The sequence below is a fragment of the Juglans microcarpa x Juglans regia genome, chromosome 3D (genome assembly GCF_004785595.1).
Source record: "Juglans microcarpa x Juglans regia isolate MS1-56 chromosome 3D, Jm3101_v1.0, whole genome shotgun sequence".
In the NCBI taxonomy this organism is placed as follows: domain Eukaryota; kingdom Viridiplantae; phylum Streptophyta; class Magnoliopsida; order Fagales; family Juglandaceae; genus Juglans; species Juglans microcarpa x Juglans regia.
Window position 1 is genome coordinate 24,734,661 of NC_054598.1, and position 14,270 is coordinate 24,748,930.

Genomic DNA, 14,270 nt, shown 5'->3' on the forward strand with positions numbered 1-14,270 from the left:
CTCCCATGGAAATCCTACAAATCCTACGTAGAGCTAAGTAGAGGCCATGGGCCTTTTAAGTCCTCACAGCAAAATAAACATAAATGAGAATAAAACAATTGGGCTTACTAAGACAAACCTAGTCCATATAGAGAAATACAATAAAACTAAGTAAAGAAAACGTTAAACATCCTAGTCCGACCCATAAAAGCTCCTGAGCTCATACCTCTAAATCTTTATTACCCCAAACCAAAGCCTATAGTGGCCTCGACCCATTCCGATAGATGTGCTGAAGTGTGACAAATATCAAACCAAGAAGTACAGGAGGGCTGACCGTGTGATGGAAGAAGAAAATTAGAAGGGAGGAAGGCTAGGTTGTGTGCAATGGCATGGACGAGAGTTTGGTGCTCCGGATTGGGAAATTAACAAACGGAAAGGGAAAAGGTATATAGAGAAATTGGGAGAGGTGTTGTAAAGTTCGATTTGGACTCGGATAGTGCTCATGAGTTTAAAATAAAGATATACTTTAACAATTAAATAGTTCATTTAACGTATGGTTGTGAGTGATTGAGATTGTGTAGAAAACTTCAATCAGTGATATTTTAAATTGAAATAAATTTCTACTAGTCAATTTTTAAATTCTAAAAGGAGTTTAACTTGTTCAATAAAAATAAATGAGACTTAACCTAGTTATTGAGCCTAATTAAAACTCCTGATTAACCTCAATAATTTATCGGTCGTAGGCTTATCCAATATAGCCCATTAAATATAATTTAGACCCAATAAAATTTAACAATATTCCGACCTTAAAAGTATTGGGCCTGGTCATTACATTATCTTTTCTCTATCCTCCAACATTTTGGTTTTAATGGTGCTAAAGCTGTTTCCACTCCTTTGGTGTCTGGTGCTCAAATTTCTGCTACCGATGGCATTCCCTTATCTGGCTCCACTCTCAACAAACAAATAGTTGTGACACTTCAATATCTCACATTAACACGACTGGACATTGCTTATGTTGTCCACTTTCTTAGTTTATGCAAAGTTAAAGTGATCTTCATCTTCTTGCTGTTAAGCATATTTTCCATTATTTAAAGGGAATAATTCTTCTTGGTCTTCTCTTCTCTCCAATTTCTGCCTTATAAGGTTTCTATAATGTTGACTGGGCAGGATCCAAAGATGATCACCCCTCCATGAAGGGGTGTGCTGTTTATATGGACAACAATTTACTTTCATGGGGAGCCTAAAAGCAAATCAGTATCTCAATTAATGGTAAATGTTGAATACCAAGCTTTAGCAACTACAAATATGAATTGATGTGGTTTATGCACATTTTTTTACAGTCTCGACTATATGATACCTGCACCCACTTTGTATTGTGATAACATCAGTGCAATCAATATAGCTAAGAACCCAGTTTTCCGCCATCACATGAAACACATTGAGATAGATGTTCATTTTATCAGAGAACAACTTGTCTGCGGTATCATTTCCTTGGCTCACATCTACGGTCAAGATCAAGTTGTTGATATTTTCACCAAAGCTTTGTGCAAGCCAAAGTTTGAGCCAAATCGAAACAAGCTCTGTGTCAGTCTTGTTCTACCTTGAGCTTGAGGGAGGAAGGAAGAGAAAATTATCATTGTCACTGCTGAGATCTTCTTCCAATGAAATTCTAGTATATTGTGTAAGTAATGTAACCGTTAGCATCAGTTGTTTTCTTTTCATGTATAGCTTTGTCTAGTTTTCATTCCCCTTGTAATTAGGTTTTTTTTTTTTAATAAGAAATGACTTTCATCTATATTTCATCAAGGATTACAGGATATCTTATCAACTTAAATAACATGGGCAATAAACTCAGGTATATAATCCCCCCACACAATCAAATCATCCACATTCCATGCCATTCTAGCTAACTTATGAGCAACACAGTTACCAAATCGATTAACATGTTGACATAAACAAACATCAAAGAGAGACATTAATCTTTTAACTTCTGATATCAAGTTTTCTAGACTTCATGCAGTTTGTGATGACTCTTGTTGCAGATTGTCCACTACCAACTTGCAGTCTGATTCCACCATCGGCTTTGTGATACCAGATTGGAGACATAGCTGAAGGCCTCTTAGTACTGCCACTAGCTCGACAGTTTCTGGTTCTTCAATATAGAATTCTACCTTGCTGGCTGCAAAGATAACATCCACTCTTTCATCTCGAAGCACTGCTCCAATTCCTGCTTTCTTTTGATCAAAGAAAAAAGCCTCATCAATATTAATTTTTAGAAAACCCGTTGGAGGAGGACCCTAATGGCAATGATAATTAGTCAGGTTTGTGCTTTTTTGTTGAGAGAGAAAAACATAACTACTTTGGATTGATAAGGCATGATCAACAACTTTTTTGGTAGAAAGGATGACAACATCATGTAACTTTTTATTTCTCCTAAACCAAAAACTCCATGCTATCAAGAAGAAATTCTGCAATTCATTTGTTGTACCAGTATTGTGCACATGTTGGATTAGATCAATGAAATAGATAGGTTTTGGGATATCAAATAGACTAGGCAGACGACCTTTCCAAAACTCAGCCAACTGAGGACAAAAAACAATGGCATGGCTCAAGTCTTCAACCTGCTCATAACACATACTGCATTTGGGATCAAGGTCAACATGTTTCTTAAGTAGGTTAGAACAGGTTGGCAAACAATCTTTGCATAGTTTCCACGCAAAGATCCTAATTTTCAATGGCACCTTCATCTTCCAAATTGCTCTCCATAAGCTATACAGATTGCTGTTGTTTGAGCTCTGCCTTTCTAAGTCATTAATGCCATTTTGTAGTAGTTTGTATGCACTTCGAACACTATACTCACATTCTCTCTTCAGTCCACATCCACCTATCTTCATATCCCACAGGACAAATAACTATTCTCAGAATCTTCTCTGCTAGTATTGGATTGAAGAGAGCTCGTACTTTTTGAGTATCCCACCATCCAGTTTCCAAGTTAATAAGAGAGTCCACAGTTTCTAATATTCCTTCCTACATCTCTACTCTTGTTTGCTCATAAAGCAAGTTCCTGTAGCCAGGAATCCAAGGATCATGCCAAATCCTTATAGTCTTTCCATTCTCTACTCTCATTTGACATCCTAGTAAGAGAAGTGATATTGTTTCCCCAATTCCTCTCCAAGCATAGGAAGGATTGTGGCTAAGCTTTGATTCCAAAAAATATGTTCTAGGAAACTATCTTGCTTTAAAGACTTGATACAATAGGGAACCAGTTTGAGTAACAAGCCTCTATCCTTGTTTGGCAAGAAGGGCTGTGTTGAACAGTTTAAGATCCTTGAAACCTAGCCCCCCTTGGAACTTAGATTTGCACATTTTCTTCCAACTAACCCAGTGGATCTTTTTATGGCTGTTAGTTCTGCCCCACCATAATTTTGCCATCAAACTCTCAAGTTCTTTAAAGAGGCAATCAGGTAGTTTGAAGCAACTCATAGCACAAGTTGGTATGGATAAAGCCACTGCCTTGAGTAACACTTCATTTCCTCCTTGGGATAGTTGTTTTTCCTTCCAACATTACAATTTTTTCCATACTCTTGACTTGATTTCAAAGAAAGCAGTAGATTTCGTCCTCCCAATCATTGGTGGCAAACCTAAGTATTTTTCATACTGCTATATAACACTTCCACCCCACAGATTCTTGATATCCTCTTGCATAGTATCACTAACATTTCTGTTAAACACCATACTAGTCTTTTCCATATTCTGTTTCTATCTATATGCCAGCTCATACCTGTTTAAAACAGTTTGTAATGCAAGGTTAGTATGCACATAAGCTTTACAGAAGATCAAGCCATTCCTTACCCTATATGTAATATGTCTACATCAACTAGAGCACTTCCAATGGATTATTTATCTTTTAAAATACCTCACCAAAACTCATTTTTTCTATTTTACATATTGACTTTTATAATATGTCATCCATCAACTTATTTATTTTTTCTCTATGTCATTTAAATATTCTTTTTTATTCTTTTTAAATATTTTATTTCTACCAATAAATTTACAATATCCGTATATTTTTTATATTTGCAATTTGTTTTTATATAAAATTTTAAATAATTCAATCCTATACACGTAAAACAAAAATATATAAGCCAAATAAAAATTAAAAATACAATCAAAATATGAAAAAACTGGTTTAAAAATATTTCCAAGACATTTTTTTAGAAGAAAATGAAATATATATGTGTTTTAAATGATGAACAATAAAAAGAATTTGCTTACATGATAAAAATCAAAGTAAAAGAAAATGAGGGAGTAAATGAAATATCAATAATAAAATTTTTTACAGGATGAACAGTACCCGCTGCATGTAGCGGGTTATTGTAGCTAATTGTATTTTAAAATTCTTTTTACATAATCAGATGGAACTCTTTTTAGAGCAGTTCTTTAAATAATTTACATTTTTGTATAATACAAAAGCCATTGAAAGCGCTCTTAAGGCGTATGGGTTATTGCTGCCTCCAAGACCAAGTGATTTGGCTGATTGAAGTGTTTTTAGGATTGGTAATATCTTGCGCTCTAAACATGGACGAAATAACTGATGGGGTGCGTGGGAGTAGGGGTGTAACTGGTTCGGTTTGGTGCAATTTTAAACAAAATTTGGGACCGAATTGGTATGCACCAATTTTGCATTTTCAAGAACTGATTATGCACCGATTACTTTCCTATCATTTTCCATAACTTAACAAAAAATAATAAATACGTGACCTGTATGAAAAAATATTAATTTTTTAATAGTAAATTTTATTCTTTTTCAAAACGATTGTACGATACTTATATATTTTATAACTGTATATAATATTACCATTTAAAAATAATCAAAATGAAACTGATTTGATAGATTTAATATATGCATTAAAAATATATTAAAAATAATTAAATATTAATATTTTATTAATATAGAGAAAATGATGGTTAATACAATGTGAATTTGATTTTGAATAAGAGTAAAGTGGCATCTTTACTTTGGTGATTTCAAACCGTACAGGTTATGAAGATAAGGGCTAGTGGGCGTGGTACAAGTAATTAAGATGATGAAATTGAAATTGACTTCATTGGTTCATATTTATAGCCGTTATAGGCTGCTTTTTAACTTTTAAAGGAAAAGAAAAACCATTATATAAAAATAATAAATACAAAATTATTTTAACTTTATTAAAGTAGAAAGAGACTTGAAAAACGCTCCTTATTTTACCTCATTTTTCAAAAAATATTTTATTTCATTTCATTTCATCATTATAATTTTTTTAAATTTTCACATAAAATAAAATAAATAATTTAATTTTTTTAAATTTTAAAATAAAAAATAATATTAAAAATAATATTTTAATAATATTTTATTTAATTTTTTAACTTTAATCTTACTTCATCTCTTTTTATCTCGTTTCGACGCTCTTCGTTTTCATTTCAATCCAGCTGGCGGATACAGTGCGGAGCTGGCTAGGTCCGCTAGACGGTCCTGACGATCACTTTTGAACAGCGTCCGGCTTCCTGCGAACGGCAAAAGCAAAGGTTTACGCTGAGTAGATTTAACCAACTTCTTCTAACCTCCTCACCTGATCTTCAAGGATTAAGCATACCCTGCCATTAGAGCGAGACAGAGAAGAGAGAGTGCATACCGGTAGGCCACCATGAAAGTTCTTCTCAATCCAGAACCTTCTCTCCCAATCATCTCTACCGTTCACAACAACAGACCTCGTGATTCCACACAGTCGCATATCCGAACTTCTCTTCGATTCTCCTCAAAATATCTCGGCCCTCGGATTCCACGACAGCCCTCTTTGATCGTTAAATCCGTATTGGACTCCGCCACCATCGACCAATTAGGGCTCACGGAGTCCGATATCCGGAACCCTGCTCTTTCGTCTTCCTACCGTCGCTCGCAGTTTCCGAAGCCGAATCAGACGGTGCTTGATGCCCAAGCTCGGGTTTGCACCGGGCCCACACAGACCAGGCCGCTCGGCGAGGACCAGGCTTTTAAGGTCTTGGACACCATCTTAAAATCAGGTGATGTATATTTTTTAAATTTGATACTAGGTTAATTTCCTGGAAAACTTCATTGTTTTCAGAAGTTTGATGGTGTTTCCGGTTTCAATTAAGCGAGTATTGCTTGAACTTCATTATCTAATTACCACTGATTTTATGACTCAAGAGCTTGGACTTGACGTCTGAAACTGCATTTCTTAAGACAATATCGCTCTTTATGGCTAACTAAACGGAATACTAGAATGGATCGATATGGGTCCGAGATATCTAAGCTATAGTTCTTAAATTCTGTGTATAGTGATATTGTCACTTAGCTTTTAATCAGGCCTAAATGTGCTTTTATTGTTTTCCGTGTAATAGCTAAGGGAGATCTCAAAGATGAGGATGAAGTTTCCAAATCACAGCTTGGGGCTTTTTTTGCGGCAATGACGATCCGCACAAATGCCTTTCCAGAAGCAACCCAATGGAGTGAAGGGAAAGGCGTGCTATGGACACCTTCTGGCCGCTCCTGGTTCGAGTGCTTCCACATGATGTAATCTTCATTGCCGATCCTGAGGGCTCTATAATGGGAGTAGGGAGTTCTATTGGGCCACAATATCTCGGCAATAGCTCTAGTGAAATGAGATTGGTTGGTGCCCTAAGGGAAGTTTTGGCAGGAGGCCATCTTGGATATGAGGAGGTCCAAGGTGTTTTACATGATGTTCTTCCATTGAACGTAGAAAATGAGTCTTCAGGAGTAAGTGAGTCATTGCTTTCAGCCTTTCTAATCGGTCAACGTATGAACAGGGAAACTGATCGTGAATTAAAGGCATACTGCCTAGCATTTGATGATGAACTTGGTATATGTTTTACTTTCATTAGTCAGTTAAAGTTGGCTTGTCAATAGTTGGGCATTCTAATTTGAATATGTACTTTCCTTTGGTTCATTATTCATCTAATTATAGGTCCACCTCCTGTTGCTGATGTTAGATCGTTGACTCATTATGGTGAACCTTATGATGGGAACACACGTTACTTCAGGAGCACATTGTTTGTTGCTGCAGTTAGATCCTGTTATGGTGAAGCTTGCTTACTTCATGGAGTTGAATGGATGCCACCAAAGGTCAGCCCTCAGCGTACCTGAATTAATTTATTCTCTTTTATTCTTTAAAGTATGAATTTTTTATAATGCATTCGTGTTGCCAGTAATGCATTTCAATTTATAAAGGAATTTTCCATTGGAAATGAATGCAGACGAGTGAAAGCCTCCTGTAACTTACCCTTTTTGACCTTCCCCTGCAATGAGAACATTGCCTTCATTGTAGATTTTCTTTGGAGAATGAAAAGCATTCTCTTTTTAGCTTGTCGTGGTTCGGCTGTTGAACATTTGAATGCCATTCTTTGTTCAGGGGGCATAACAGAAGAACAAATGCTGAATTTTATGGGTGCAAATACGAGCTTATCCCCATTGCAGGCGAAATATCTTCTTGAGGTCTCTGTGGTTCGAACTTCTATTTTGCATCCTTCACGATCATACATCTTTTTGTATTGTGGGCCTTGGTTATTCTATTAATTTATTTGTTTGAACTTATGAAATTGTTATTTCAGGATGAGGAGGTTGGTTTTGCTTACGTAAGTCAACGTGAAGCTCGCCCATCTCTGTATGGAAATCTAACCATATATTCATATTTCAAGCCTTTCTCTTTGCCCTTTTTTGTGTGGCAGTTTCAATTGGATAATGAAGATGAGTGAGGTTCCTGTTGCTTGAACAACTGTAATGTCATCTCAATTTGACTATGTTTCCACTGGCTTTAAAGCACACTGGCTACTTTAAGGAGCTGAGATTTGTACTCCGAGAACTTATGTATCCGTAAAAGTTCTTGCTTCTATTTCTCTTATAACGAAAATTTCTTGCTTTTCCTCATGTTAGTAGAGCGCCTTCTTTGAATTTGGCGCTTTCTTTCTTTCCATCAAGAAATTGTCTTTCTTGAAATTAACTAGGTCAAAGATGAGAATGCAACCACCAATAATTTAATCCCTTTCTGGTCTGTCTTGCTTAGGCTATAGTTCCAACATATCTCTTTCCTTAGTTTAATTTTAAAATGTAGTTATGGATGCACTCACTTGGTGGTCTGTTAGTTAAGTTATTTCCCGTCTTCTAATGTAGATTGGTGTTGCGAGGGATTTCCTACTACATCCTTAATAGAAAAACATTATCTTTCAGCATTATCTAGGTGTGCTCTAGTTTCAATCAGTCATGTTTTCTGAATCCAAAGGTACTTGGCTATGCCTATTCATTGATTAATAAAATTGTTTACTTATAAAAAAAAATGTTTTCTGAATCCAAAGAGAATGATGCTAAATAACAATATTTTATGATTGCTGCAGATTTTCATAGGTACTAAAAATACTATTATTGCAGATATTCATTGACTGGCTTGAGGGAGCATATAAAAAAGCGTCCCCCTATGGCAACAACTGAAAAGATTCAGCAATTCGTTAAGGTGAGCCACACTATTATTTAATGCTGGTGTTATTAGCTTTTACTGATGGTCATTTCTGCTTGATAAATACTTTGCTGAGTGGGGAAACTTGAATGGCACTTCAAAAATTTGTCACTGGTTTACTACTAATATCTGAGATTCTGAGGTAAATTAGTTTGGTTTAATGCAATATGCATGTCTCTTACATGTGTATTTCAGACTTTTATTTAAGATAATATTGACTGCCACCTGATATAGGTATAAAGAGGTTGGCTGTCCAGAATGTAAAAAATGTGTCATTTTTTGATAGGCTCAAGGGAAGGAAGCAATCATTGCTGGGTTTTATCATGATGGTTATGAGGAGCCACTGTTGATGCTTATGAAGAGAAGAGGTGTTCATTCTGGCTTGGTGGTGAAGGTCAGAAATTTTCCTTTTAAATGGTATGGTGCCATTATTTTTTTTGAAATACTAAACTTTATCAAGCTTGCATTGAAAGCTAATCTTCTAATTAAAAGTAGGTTTTTTTCATCACATTTAATGTCAAAATGGTTTGCATAATTTAGCAAGTTCGGATGAACCATTGAGTCCAAAATAACTTGTTATAAGCTGGTTATGTTGTTGGTTTAGGGGGAGGAAGGTGCCCTCTCAATGACAACGAGATTGCGGTCAGCACACATTACTAAAGGTTTCCCAGTGAACTACTGTTCAGGTTTCCGGTCACTGAGCATGGTGTCTGCTTGTGAAGTTGATGGTTTGCATCTTTTTGTTACCTTATCTTCATTACTTGCCATTTGTTGTCATTTCTGTGTGTATATATAGATTGAGATTCCAGCTTATATTCTTCTAGCATTTATACTGAAACATGAAATTTCGGTGTTGCAGGGGTGTCACGTGAGAGTTTCAATGTTGAGGTTAATGCCAAGGACTATGGTTTCGAGCCTACCGATAGTCCAAGAACCGATAGATCGGTAGAATTTTTTTAGTTCTTTTGTGTTTTCTTTTCTCGTCTTGCATAGCTTATCATCCAACCTTGCTTTTGATGAATATATGTTCACAGCTGTACCCCCAACAATAAATACTTCTGTCTTCTACCTCCCAACCTGTTATATATGTAAACTTGCATTTGGACAGTCAAGGGAAAGGAACTGGTTCTATGAACTGTAAAAATTACTCAACTGGATGAGGGTAGATTTAGAATCTAGCTACTATATAGTAGAATGAATTATAATTCTGTAGTTCTACTGATGTGGGTTCCATGACTCCCTTTTTGTTTCTGTTTTTAGTTTTTTTTTTTTTTTTGTTTCAAAGCCTTTATTCTCTTTTTCTGGCCTTTTTCTTTTTAATAAGGCACTGGTTGTATGACTAGTTTAAATTCTGCGAGTTCAGGTCTCAAAGAATATTGAGTTGGGTTTAGCAGCTCTTCGTGGTGAAAAGGGACCCACATATGATCGTATTGTCTTAAATGCTGGAATGGTGGATCACTTGCTGGGATGTGATGGCGCAGAGGACATATCTGTGGCGCTGGATAGAGCCAGAGAGGCCATTGACAGTGGCAAGGCTTTAAAAAGGCTCTTAAATTACATAAAGATCTCTCTAAAAGTGAGGTAAACTATGCACAACTAGTGCTTGCTTTCTTTGAAATATGTTTTACCGTAGAATTAGCTCTGTAATTTTGTCTTTTACATGTCAGTCGACAATGTGATAAACAATGAAAGGGAAAGGTGAATAATAGGTCTTTGTTATTTGTCTCTCTAGCAGTGTAATCAATTTCTAGGGACCTAGGGGAATTTTCCATTGAGTTACTCGAGGTGTTCTTGTGGGAAACTCTTTACTGAATGCCTGTGCACCCATGATTGGTCAACACTTTGTTTCGGACACCTGGTGCCAATCACATTAAAATATCTCTCTAGTATTTTTGTTCCTTTTTTTAAGTTTATTATCCAGTGACAGGTGGCAAGACTTATGCCTGTTTACATTTATCTGCCTTGTTGATCGTGGCCAATGAACGGTTGCTTATTGTGTTAGCTTTGAAAGAGACTCACTTTCCACGTATCTTTTCTCTTTCATTTCAATATTGCTAATTTGACAAGATCGATAAATTAGATATGAATGCCTAGAGTCACTTTCGGTTCAGTTCAAGTAAACCATTTTCTTGTATAACCAAGTATAGTATATATATTAAACAATTACAAGATATAAGAATCACAAGGGTGGGAGGCCCCAAAAATAGTCCCAAACAGCTAATACAACACAAGCAAAAGAAAAAAAAAAAAGGGGGATATGGAGCTAGTGACTTGGCTCCCACTCATTTCACACGAGGGAAAATCGCTTAAAGCGGTTTTTTTTGCAGTATGAAAATTGGACTGTGAAACTACGACCAAAAGTTGCAGTAGATTGTGTTGTGCTACACTTTGTTGGCCCGGTTTGGTTGAAAGAAACTCTTCCTTTATTCTCATGATTTTTGGTTAGGAGAAGTGGAAATATAGGAAAATAGCATCTGATAGACGGTCCGATGTGTCGGCAACAGTCGTCAGTGACCATGAAGACGAGTGGGGATCACACGCCATAGCTGGTGAGAAGTTGGTTGGATGTGGTTGTTGATCCCATTTATGCTTCGCATGGTGGTAGAATGCACATCGTGGCTCAGCGGTGTGTGGATCTCATGCGCAACTTAGGCCGCACGTGAGACTCGCGCTACTCGTATGGATGAATTTCTTCCATAAGTCGAAGGTTTGACAATTGGGGAGTGCTGTGGAGCAGCACGTGACGTTTGTAGGTGGCCAGAAAGTAATAGATCGGCCCATCTTTGTGCTATTTCCATAAAACATGAAAAAAAAACTAACGGAACGGAGAAGACCGGATAGGTGGAGAGGAGTTGAAGCCACAGTTTTAAATTTCGTACCGTACCGGCCGGTACGGCCGAAATTTTTCGTTTCGGCCGTCCGGCCGGTACAGGTACTATACCTGTTCCGTACCGGCCAAAATACCGGCCGTACCGGCCGGTACCGGTCATACCGGCTTAAATTTCGGTCTGTACCGGCCTATATTTCGGCCGGTACCGGCCGATATTTCGGCCTGTGTTTTTTTTTTTTTTTTTCGTTTTTCAAACTACAAACTTATTTTTTAACCCTCAATTCAGACTAGACTATTTATAATTTATATATATATGTATTTGTATATAATTTATTTATATATAGACTATTGTTTTAGAATATAATTTATATATATATTTATATATATAATTTATTTATAGATCGACTATCCCGAAATGTTATCCCGAAACGCTACCCCGAAACGGTACCGATACCGAAATATTTCGTTCCAGTGCCTTGACCGGTACGGTGTCCGGTACGGTATTCAAAACATTGGTTGAAGCTCCAACGCCCCTCTGATTAGTAGTGGGAAGATCTTTAGGAGGGAACAAAGTCATGCTAAGTTATCTGTTGAATCGAATCTATCATATTAGGCTGTGTTGTGTCGGCCCAAACTCATTTATTTATTAATATATTCATTGATAAATTAAAAGAGTTGTCATATCACTTGATATATTTGTCAGATTGAAGTTAAAATGTCTGACTTGTTTAGCTATTTGGTTTTGGGTCAGGTTAACTTATACATAACCTGAATTTGATTGACCTAAACAAACTTGTTTGATTCGAAAAAATGTTAGTCTTGCTATGGCCCAAAAAAAAAAAAAAAAAAAAAAAAATATGGCATTCTTTTAGATTTTAAAAGTATTTTATTAGCAATGGCTTTTTGAAAAAAAAAAAAAAAGAAACCTTGTAGTCTAACTCAACCACCTTAGTGAGGATGGCAATTCATGCTTTTGCGTTGGTTAGTGCCATGCTAAGTTATGGATGTATGGCCAACGTAAAATGAGATGCAAATCAGTGAGAAATGCTGATTGCTGGTGAGTAATTGTAAGACGAGTTTGAGATTTGGTTTTCAGATGTTTGATAAATAATAAAAAAAAATAATTAAAGTTTCCTAAGAAAAAAAATGAATATATTGCAATCTAGTGGCAGCCATGGCTACCATCGTTTGGTTGCCTACGGCAGCCCAGATCAGGCTGCCTATGAGCGACCAAGCACTATGGCCGTGGCTGACAGGCACTCCAGAGTACCTGGCAGCAAAACTCGGCCGGCACAAGAGAGTGGCTGCTGTTTCTGAATTTTCTTTGTTTAAAATATTATTTCCGAAAATATATTTTGAATTTTGATATTTATGAAAATTTGAGTAAGATTTGAATGTTTGGGAGTTTAAGATCATCTTTATGAAAAATATTTTGGCTGTGATGAAACCACCGCCAATCCAAACATGGCTATTGTTTGGAAATAGAGATGGTTTCATTTCATCTCAAATTTTTTTTTTCTTAAAGATAAATTACAACAATATATTTTTTTCAGCATGACTTATGAATTATACAAAAGGACAAATATATTATGGTAAAATAAATTTGATAATAAATATCCAATTAATAAACATAACCCAAATCTTATTTTATATTCAACAAAAATATTACTATGCGGGTCAATTGTTGGTTCGGCTGGTTGATTTGCAATATATTTTTAGGCCAAATTTTGCGAGGAGAGGTAATTGCAATCTTGTTGATAATTTGGTACTTTATTATCAAAATAAATACGAAGGTAAATAAGTCTACACGTCTATACGAGTTTTATACAATATTGTTAAAAAATTGTTATTAATTTTAGTGTTCGCTAGGGGTGTAACCGGTCCAGTTCGATTCGGTTTTAGACAAAATTTAGGCTTGAATTGGTATGTATCGGTTTTACATTTTCGAAAACTAATTACGCACCGGTTACCCTTCTAAACTGCTACTTCTGGTTTTATTGGTTCCGGTCCGATTTTTCGATTTTAATAGTATTAGTATTAGAGCATAAAATGTAATTAATATATATTAGTATACATACTAATAATGTATACTAATTAATTAAAAGAGAAACGCAAAATGTCGAGAATTTAATTATGCCATAAAATGTTATTAATATATATATATATATATTATGTTCAAGTATATGATCAAATAAATTTTTATGTTTAATATTAAAATTTTATGTTATAAATTATAATAACATTATCTTATATATAATTATTATTTATATTATTATATATGTAAATTTTATATAATGTAAAAAATATTATATATAATATTAAAAAATTAATTTAAAATATATAACATAGTGAATCGATCCGGTCCTAAAAAGTATAGAACCGGAACCGAACCGGTACGGGCCGGTTTTGAAATTACGGAAACAGATTCCGAACCAGCCGGTCCGGTCTGATTTTCTGGTTAAATTTTACAACCCCTAGCTGTTTGCTCATATTTCATTTAACAAATAAACCGAACCGATTTTTAACTTGATAGAGCTTATCTCGAAAGATTTTGATGTTTTACAACTTATTTTATGTAGATATAATTTAAGTGATTTCCGAATAAAATTATTTATAATATGATATATTATGACTAAAGATGATAAGATTAAATAATAGGATAATGTTAGGTGCGCACTCTAAAAATGTAAAAATGATTTTTTTTCTTTTTTCTTTTTTATTTTTTAAGCATTTTTAAACATCCTTAATCATTAAATAAATGAATAAATAAAAAAATACGGTTTGAATAGTGAGATGTGATGAAATAGTTTTAGATGAGTTGAATAAAATATTGTTAGAATATTATTATTATTTTAAGAATTGAAAAAGTTGAATTTTTATTATATTCTGTATGAAAATTTAGAAAAATTGTAATGATAAAATGAGATTAAGTACTT

General features: G+C 35.1%; 1 protein-coding gene across 1 annotated transcript; it reads left to right on the forward strand.

Annotated features, from left to right (window-relative positions):
* The first annotated feature begins 5,506 nt into the window (after positions 1 to 5,506).
* Positions 5,507 to 10,232, forward strand: LOC121256430 (anthranilate phosphoribosyltransferase). Its single transcript, XM_041157223.1, is given in 11 exon segments — positions 5,507 to 6,039; positions 6,379 to 6,492; positions 6,495 to 6,857; positions 6,963 to 7,120; positions 7,406 to 7,489; positions 7,606 to 7,658; positions 8,420 to 8,501; positions 8,791 to 8,898; positions 9,109 to 9,232; positions 9,364 to 9,449; positions 9,868 to 10,232. Coding segments are annotated over 11 exon segments (1,770 nt in total). The 5' UTR covers positions 5,507 to 5,663; the 3' UTR covers positions 10,090 to 10,232.
* Positions 10,233 to 14,270: the final 4,038 nt, after the last annotated feature.